We start from the raw sequence: 8,735 nt of genomic DNA, 5'->3' as shown, positions 1-8,735 counted from the left end.
TCAATGCAAGGAACAGTTGAAGGGTGCTTTCACTACAACGGTCAATTGTTAAAGAATAACTTATTATTTGAAGTCAATCATCTTCACATTAAAGGTGTGAGATCGTAATCTGAGAATGTGGCTAATAAATTAACCTGTTGAACACGCTTAACTTCTATATAATTATGAACAGAACAATTTTCAGCATATTATAATTAGTAGTTTTAAGTCAAAGGAAATTTGTTCTTTGGATTAGAAGTTATGAAATATGACTACATTATGCAATGCAGGTGGTCGCCATAAAAATCATCAAAGTACTGCAAGTGTAGACAGATTTCTTATTTCTTTGAAAGACAATGATAGTTCACTTGAGTTACAGAATATGATATAGCGACATATATTCCTCCCAAAAATATATGCACTTCTCAAAGTTACACTTAAGTCAGATATATGTGTGTTATTGGGGGTTTTATTTATTGCTAATTGTGTGAAATTTTTTTGAAAACACGTTTTATTGAAGTTGTGTAGTATGAGGTTGTAATGCAACGTAATTTACTTACAAGGTTAGCTACAGCCAGTGGAATACTAATTGTAGGTGAACAGTGAATACACAATCTTTTAAAATACAAGATAAATAGTTTCCAGAACTATAACAATATGCATATGTACATGAAGATTGCACCTTCATTTGTATGGCTTTAGGTGAGGAGGTAAATGTATCGATGTACATACAATGAATGACTGCACCTACGGATTCCGGACCGTGGCTACAGACGATACCCTTTGACAGTCTTTCAATACATCTATGCGCAGTTTGATCTAGAAACCGACCAGTTTCATAACTTCTTCAAATTTTCCTAAAACGGACTGTCTAATTCCATCCCAGAATTCCAATTTGCGCAAGCGCAATTGAAGTTTTATTTAATTTAATTAGTCAACCCACTGACATAAAAATAAGGATTTTGCGTATTATTTGCATCGCCGAGAGAAGTGATATTTATTTCTGTAGATAAGGTAATTAAAATTAAGGTTATTTAATTTCACGTTACAAAGCGGTATGAAACAGCACCATCTGGTGTAAAATTTAGATGCTCACTTTTGCATAAATGCTCCCGCTGATCCTTAATAGCTGATTATTAATTGAATGTCCAAGTCTACTCGTATAATGAAATAATATCAGACGACACACACTTCCCTATAGAAAAATTCAGAGATGCAATTAATTTTGACTAATTACTAAAATTCAAAAATTTAGAAATATTTAAATACAGAAGTTATCTCAGAGAAAAGGTTACGTGTTTTGTAGGCGGGTTCGTTTTTTTTAATACAATTCCTGACATGAATCATAATAACATGCCATATATAACAATGCTTGCTACCCTTTGAAAATTTAACTCGCCATTAAACATCTCATTGTTTAAAGAATTTTTGAAACGATTACACAAACTGTGTTCAACAAATAAATTTCCTGAAACATTTTCTTCTTGTCTTTTTTATATTTTTTTAAACAGGCTTTCAATTACAACACGTTTTTGTAACAAAGGCAGAGCTGAAAGTTTAATCAATATAATCGTTTGACACCAACTCATATATATTTTCAACTTGCAGCAACAACGGAAGACCTACTCGGGGGTTACCACGAGCTCGCCTCTAGTTAACAACTATGCTAGTTTCAGAAAAAGCCTGCTGCAAGTAAAAAGGAAATAAACTGCAATGAACATTGATAAAATCTTTATTATTCAACAACATTGTATATAGATAAATTCTACTTATAAATATATAAAAAGTCTTACAATTTATGAATAAGAAAATTTACTAAAAAAAAAAAAAATAGGTTTTCTTTTAATTTGCATTTACATTTATTTACGTTACGTTGATGCTTTTATTTTATTTTTTATTTATCAATATTAATGTTCATAATTTGATTTTGATCACTTGCTTTGGTTGCACCTTAAAACATATTAATCAGCATTAGTATGTTAATGATACAAAATAAAATAATGCATTGTAAATTTGTCAAAAAAAAATCATAGTATATTAATTATAGTCAACTTTAGTGATTGCAATCGTTACATGATTAAATGTTTACATACTGTGACAACTTAAAATTCAATATAAACCTTAGAGGTAATAAGAACTTGGAATTAACACGTGCAATCTACTACTACTACTGCTTCTACTATTACAACGACGACCCAAAGTTATGGACGAAAAAATATATCGAATTTTTAAGTAAATATAAATGGAAAATGCCGAAGCAATTAAAAAATATGACATTAAAATACTGTCAACCATCTCAAAAATCCATAAAACAAAATACAAATTTAAAGCAGAGCAACACGGACAACCGAATTGATAGAGATAGGATCAGGTGCCTGGAGTGGGCATCCTCTGCTGACCGGTCACACACGCCGTGTGCTCTTTGTCATAATCGGGAAAAGAATCGGAAAAGTCCGTAGACAATTAGGTGATTAATTATGGTCCAGCAATTAGAATGAAAAACGTCAGTCAGCATGCGACCCAGTGGAAGATTGTATTTCTGGCAAGGTCGTTGTACCGTAGAACTTAAGTAAAGATGACTTTATGCGAGCCTGTTGATAGTCCTGTTTTCTCAACTTGTTTGTCAGTAGCTTGCTTCGCCTTAGAAATCATATCATAAAGTTGTGTTGTTACGTTACCATCGATGTCCATTTCCATTAAAATATCTGAATATGAAACCAATGACACAGACATTGTGGCATCTTTTATTTCAAGTTCACTGGGATATATCGCGGCGACGTAAGTATGGAAATAACAATTATTTATTAATAATACGTCGTCGATATACCTGAATGAACCTGAATTAATTTTTCTGACATCTCAAACAAAAACTGTTATCAAATTCTACAAAATTACAACAATTACAACAAAAAGTTTATTATCAAAACGATAAAAATATCTTTAAAAAGATAATAAGAAATGAGGATGATTTTTTTATTTTTTAAAAATTCCCCATCGAGTACTGCAATAGTAGAATAAGTTGATATTTATATTTCATTGATAGTGTAAAAAGATTTTTTTCTAAAATACTTATAAATTTTTAAAATATTCAAACTTTCAATTTTTGTCATCAATGAAAAATTCATTGGACTACAAAAAAACCCATGCTCATTGATATATTTACATGTAACTGAGGAACTGAAGTGAATATGAAACAATAGAAACAGTATTATCGGGACAATTTCTTTTTCAATCAATTCTGAAAGTATACTAAAACTGTCTCTGATTTATTGAAACTAATAACAGCAAAAAATATGAAATTTAAATAAAAATAACCAAGACTCACAAAAGGATTTGATTTAACTTTTCTTGTAAATTTCAACCGCACAGAAATTCTGTTTAAAAAATTCTTTCGACTTAGATTGGATTTGCAGTTTCACTGAAGTAGCATTAGCTTCTGATGGGCAGTAGAACAAAACAATATCACCATCATGTGACAAGAGACCCGGATAAAAGCCACAAATGCCGGTGACCCCGTTGTTTTTGTATGTGACATTTAAGTTGACCAAACGATAATCTGTCAAAATAAAATGATAGATATATGAAATTATAAGTATATTTTGTACATGTGCATGAATCTATTTGAATGGTGTCATTAAATATAATTATTTGTAAATTAAGATCATGCTGTTGACTAACGATAGGAAATTATTATGTCATTACCAAAAAATGCAAGATAATGGGTTTTTATTATATCCATTTTATCCTGCAAGGTATGTAGATTGTTCTTTTTAATATGATATTAGATAACATTCCCCAGTGTCAAAATAATCGTACTAGATTGCATTGATTATTACATTATCAAAAAATATATAACATTGACCATACAAGTTGCTCAAGTCAAAAATAGGAGTAAATATTCATTTGCCAATATTATATTTTACAGAGTGTAAGAACATGTACAGTCATTTTAGTAAAAAAAATGTTTTGTACATGTAGTTTATTTGATGACGTAATATCAATAATGACAATACTTTGTCTTTTTGATTAAAAGCATGATGAAAATCATCTGATTCTGGTTTTTGATTAAGTGCATATCATCACTTTTTATAATTTCGATTTTTCATCAATATCAAGACTTAAATTATCAGTTTCTATGGAGTCATATTTAAAATTATTTACCACAGCAATCTACACGATTGTAGATTATTATTCTCCAAATTGTTATTGTCCTGGACCACGTGACTTCAAGCCATGGAATTTCTTCATTGACAAAACTGTATACATTATTTCTATAGCAGTCATTGCCATATACTCCATCTAGATCATCGGATGTTAACTGGGTTGTCCCATACTCATCAATGTTTGTAGAGCTCGTTACTGCTGACAACTTTGAATTTACAGTCACTATATATCAAGATCAAAAGAAATGTTTGATCAGGACAATGTACAAATCAATAGTGTTATTTCAAATAGGAATATTCACATCTTTATTTAAATTCAAAATACTGTGTCCACAGTTTTGTTTGTTTGGGGTTTTTGGGGGGGTTTTCACGGAGCACGTTTATAATAAGGTGTAAAGTTATCGTTCCTGTTTGGGCCCCTTATTTAAAAAATATGACACGTGACATATGTCACAAATAAAATAAATCAACATTTATTTTAAGACCACATCTTCATACCTTAATGGTTTTTGGATGAATGACTTTACTTGTATTTCAGGTGCCAACCTCCTTAAATCGACAATGAAAGTATTCAATCTTATAAAATGTCACATTGACGGTAAATTTAGTTATCTAATTCTATACTTACATCTAGATCCTCTTGATTCCACGCTATCTTTGCTCTATGAATATACATAAGAGTTTAAAATAGAAATACAAACAATACTAACAATGGCAATTTGTAACGTACATGATTTTAATACTGAATCTATTTGCTCTGATAATTTCAAAAGATGTGAAAATCTCTCTCTCTCTCTCTCTCTCTCTCTCTCTCTCTCTCTCTCTCTCTCTCTCTCTCTCTCTCTCTCTCTCTATATATATATATATATTGATTTTTACATCCGTTGTGTGTTTGTGTTTTTATGAAGTAGGAATTTTACAATCATAGTTTATATAAGGAATAAGGAATCTTCCTTTAGGTATTATGAGGTGATCAAATACGGTCGGGAGTGATCAAATCCAATAACTCCCGAGGGGCTTTATAATAGATTTCATCACGTCCGACTGTATTTGATGACCTTATGATATTCAAAGGATGATTCCTTTTTACTTATATTTACATAATTTTCATTAATTTTACGATTTAATATTTAATATAGTCATTAATGAAATGTATTGTACTATACATTGAAAAAAATATCGATTCATGGTGTTATCACAGACAAATACTCTGGAAAATGTAAATATACATTAAGAAACAATTAGATTAATAAATTTTTGTTTGGTTGTAAGATGCAGCATTGTACAGAACTTACAAGAGAGATAATTTATAATTAGATATCATTTATATTTTTTTTAAAATATGTATCATTATCTTGCATCTGGAATGTTCTCTAATGCATGTCAACTTAATGTCTGGTGGGACATTATTATATATGCATAACCAAATCTTGTTCGGTTTCCTTATACCATTCATTGAAACCTGTTGATTATCTATGATTCTACTGAATATCATTGATTTGTTTCTCAACCAGTTTACAACAAGATATAAGTATACACTGCAAATTCTAGATATTTTCTGTTTCAAACATTTGCAAAAAATGGAGTAGATAGTGTTTTTTTTGTCAATCATTTTTGCAATTGAAAACTTAGAGGGACATGGTCACAGGTTTGGTCAAAACTTATTTTTCCGTTGTTAATGTTTACAATGTTTTGGTAAGGCATTTCTAATTGTCAACTAAAACTCAAGTGTCAGTTGCCAAAATATAGACATAGAGCTTTGAATTCTTTATTAGGTAAGCAAAGCTCAGGTTATGTTTTTGTTTACATTTTGAATATTGAAATGCAAATTGCAGACTTAAATGTGACAGACGCCTGGAAATTTATGTTTAAAACGAAATAGCAGATAGAAAAATCAGATTAAAAACTGAACTTCTACAGGTGTATTGAACCAATGAAAATAACACATTGCACCAGCATTGTTTACATGACAAAAAAATGCGAGTTCTCTATTTTGCCTATAACTCTACAAATGTCACTCAAATGTTGGTTGTTTATTAAAAATACGATACTAAAACATTCTACACAATAAAAATAGAAAAATAGAATTTGACTTAAATAGTAATCATGCCTATTTAAACGTTTCTTATATCAAACAATATCGAAAATAATTGTTTCATAATTGTATTTTTGCACTGAGAAAGTAAAAATTAGCAAAATAAGATTATAAATTGCAAAAAATAACCGATATTCTAAAAAAAACAGTAGCTCAGGATTAATCTTTCATTTTACTGAAGTTTAGTTTATGAAAGGAAATCAGTTTTAAGATCATTATGCGGATTTTAGATTTCCATTATGACGGAAAAAACTATGCAATAAAATATTCTATACAAAAACCTCAAAAATATAATTAAATGTACATACTAGTTTAAAATATTTGCAGTCATCGGTAGCACTTATAGGAAGATCTCCATCTTTGGCAATCACGTACCATTCACAACATCCCCTGCATCGTGCCAAGTCTGGTCGTATCGTGCAAATCTCGATCCCGACGCATCGCTGGTCACTCTCACATTGAGAGAAACAAAAATGCATAGCCAAACCAACAGATTCCTTTTCAATTTCCCATAGAGGCTTTGCTCGATCTTTGCGAAGTGAACCGATAAACTTTTCATAAATGGTAAATGTTGAACATCCAGACTGTTTGTTGCGTGAAAGTTGGAGCATAGCTAGAATACAAACAATTATCAACTTAAGGAATTGAAACTGCATATTATCGGCTCTGCTGTAAAAAAAAGTTTCCTTAAACTAATGAACGTATGATTATTATCATACTACGTGCGAGGAAGTGTTTTGCATTTTCTAATATATTGTTTCAAATTATTGATAATTTTTTAAAAGAAATGTGATCAGAAATTTAATTTTAATGAGAGCAGTTCCTAAAGATAGAGTGTCAGGCATGATTTTAATGCATGTCTATTGATCAACTTGTGTTAAGTTACAATAACCAGAGCTCGTCGTTGTATGATAGTTCCTCGCCCTTTAACAATGAATAAATTATTTCTTCGAAACTCAATTAACACACTCATTAGAATGTCTTACTGTTTTGTATATATCAGAAAGTTTCAAGGCTTTGCAAGTTGCAAAAAAATTGTAAAACCTCACTATATTTGTGCAAATGAAATAAAAGAGGGGGGAAGTTTAGAAAAATAAAGATCAACCTAGCATATGTTTTTTAATTGAACAATCACAGAGAAAAAAATGTGAATGAGGACGTAAGAAATTAAAAGTCCATTTACCTTTCAGGAAGAATGTGTATAGTGATTTTTTTTTATTTTTCATTTTCATTTCCATTGATTAAACAAGATCTCAAAAACTGTAAGCAAAACTTGTTATCGAATTGTTGATAAATTATATTGATTTAAACAAGTTTTTATTTATTTTATGTTGCACGAAAAACTATACACAAAATCATTTCACACGCTGTGTTCATTTTAAAAAAAAAAACTTTGCAATATGTTCAACCAGGATTTTTTTAATGTTTAAATTAGATCTTAAACGCAAATAAAATATATATTTGATAGTAATTAGTTGAATAGCTAGACAACGTAGCGTATATGTTTTATCTACTTTCAACCTTAAGAATTGAGAGTAATTATTTCTAAAAGTGGTTCATGTAGACTACGAACATTAAGTAGTTCCTTTGTAACTAGAGCTGTTTCTCTGAACATGGGTTATCAAATCATGACAAATCCAGGCATTCTGAGATTATTTAATAAGACAAGCATGTCATTTACCGCACACCCCTCCCCGGCTTTGTAACAATTGTCGTTTTTGTGATAGATATGTGTGTAGAAAGGAATTCTTTAGGGAAAAACCCCAATTAGTAATGAAAATCGAATCGTTAAATACTATTTTTCATCATCTTTGGGTCTATGTGGGTCCATTTAGGTAAACAGATACACAAGCCTAGCTCAAATCCGATTACGAATACGGGAAATTGTAAAAAGAAAAACAGCAACTCTAAAACCAGTGTATAGAAAGTAACGTTTATCAAATCCGATGAGTGTTAATTTCTGTTTTTGATGCAATTTTACAGTAAGATGCGCGTCGTCTCTTCTGTCATCTTATTTGGAACACTAATCTAATCCAATCGAACTTAAAAGTCCATTTCAAAAATTGGTTATGTAAATACACATTGTTTAAAAATATAACATTCATATTTTATGTGAAAAGTATCAATGAAAAGCTGCACTGATAATTTATTATCATTTTACATAACCATAAAAAAATCTTGAAAACAAAGTCAGGACTGAATTATTGACAAACAGGGATAAAATCTATAGCCTTCTCGGTTTCACCGGTAGGGGACTGATAATTGCATTACATTTTACTCCATAGACGGGGTTGGTTTGAGCGAAGATATATCTATATACAACACGCCTACATGTATATATCAAAACGATTGAATTTACACTTTGGTCAATTTGGATAAACCACGGTAGAGAATGATCTGAATATGTAGGATTAAAATATTAATACACGAGTTTTTGAATGACTGTTTTGATTTAGAAATCTTTTCAGTTCATTTTCTTACAAAAGAACGACGCTAGA

The 8,735-nt window shown here is 30.3% G+C and overlaps 1 protein-coding gene across 2 annotated transcripts; it reads right to left on the bottom strand.

Annotated features, from left to right (window-relative positions):
* Positions 1 to 1,808: 1,808 nt before the first annotated feature.
* Positions 1,809 to 7,078, bottom strand: LOC105334832 (uncharacterized). Of its 2 annotated transcripts, none has more exons than XR_010710422.1 (5): positions 6,546 to 7,069; positions 4,641 to 4,804; positions 4,141 to 4,365; positions 3,305 to 3,535; positions 1,809 to 2,684 (listed from the first exon to the last, which is right to left on the bottom strand). XR_010710422.1 is itself a non-coding variant. In XM_034453891.2 (5 exons), the coding sequence occupies exons 1-4, from the start codon at positions 6,891 to 6,893 to the stop codon at positions 3,318 to 3,320; spliced, it is 825 nt and encodes a 274-aa protein (XP_034309782.2). In that variant the 5' UTR covers positions 6,894 to 7,078; the 3' UTR covers positions 1,809 to 2,684; positions 3,305 to 3,317. The 2 variants fall into 2 exon arrangements, 1 of the variants encoding a protein (XP_034309782.2); XM_034453891.2 differs by having other exon boundaries at positions 4,771 to 4,804; positions 6,546 to 7,078.
* Positions 7,079 to 8,735: the final 1,657 nt, after the last annotated feature.

The sequence above is a fragment of the Magallana gigas genome, chromosome 10, assembly GCF_963853765.1.
Source record: "Magallana gigas chromosome 10, xbMagGiga1.1, whole genome shotgun sequence".
Lineage (NCBI taxonomy): Eukaryota > Metazoa > Mollusca > Bivalvia > Ostreida > Ostreidae > Magallana > Magallana gigas.
The sequence above is the reverse complement of the archived record's forward strand: the minus strand, read 5'-3'. Positions and strand labels throughout refer to the sequence as shown.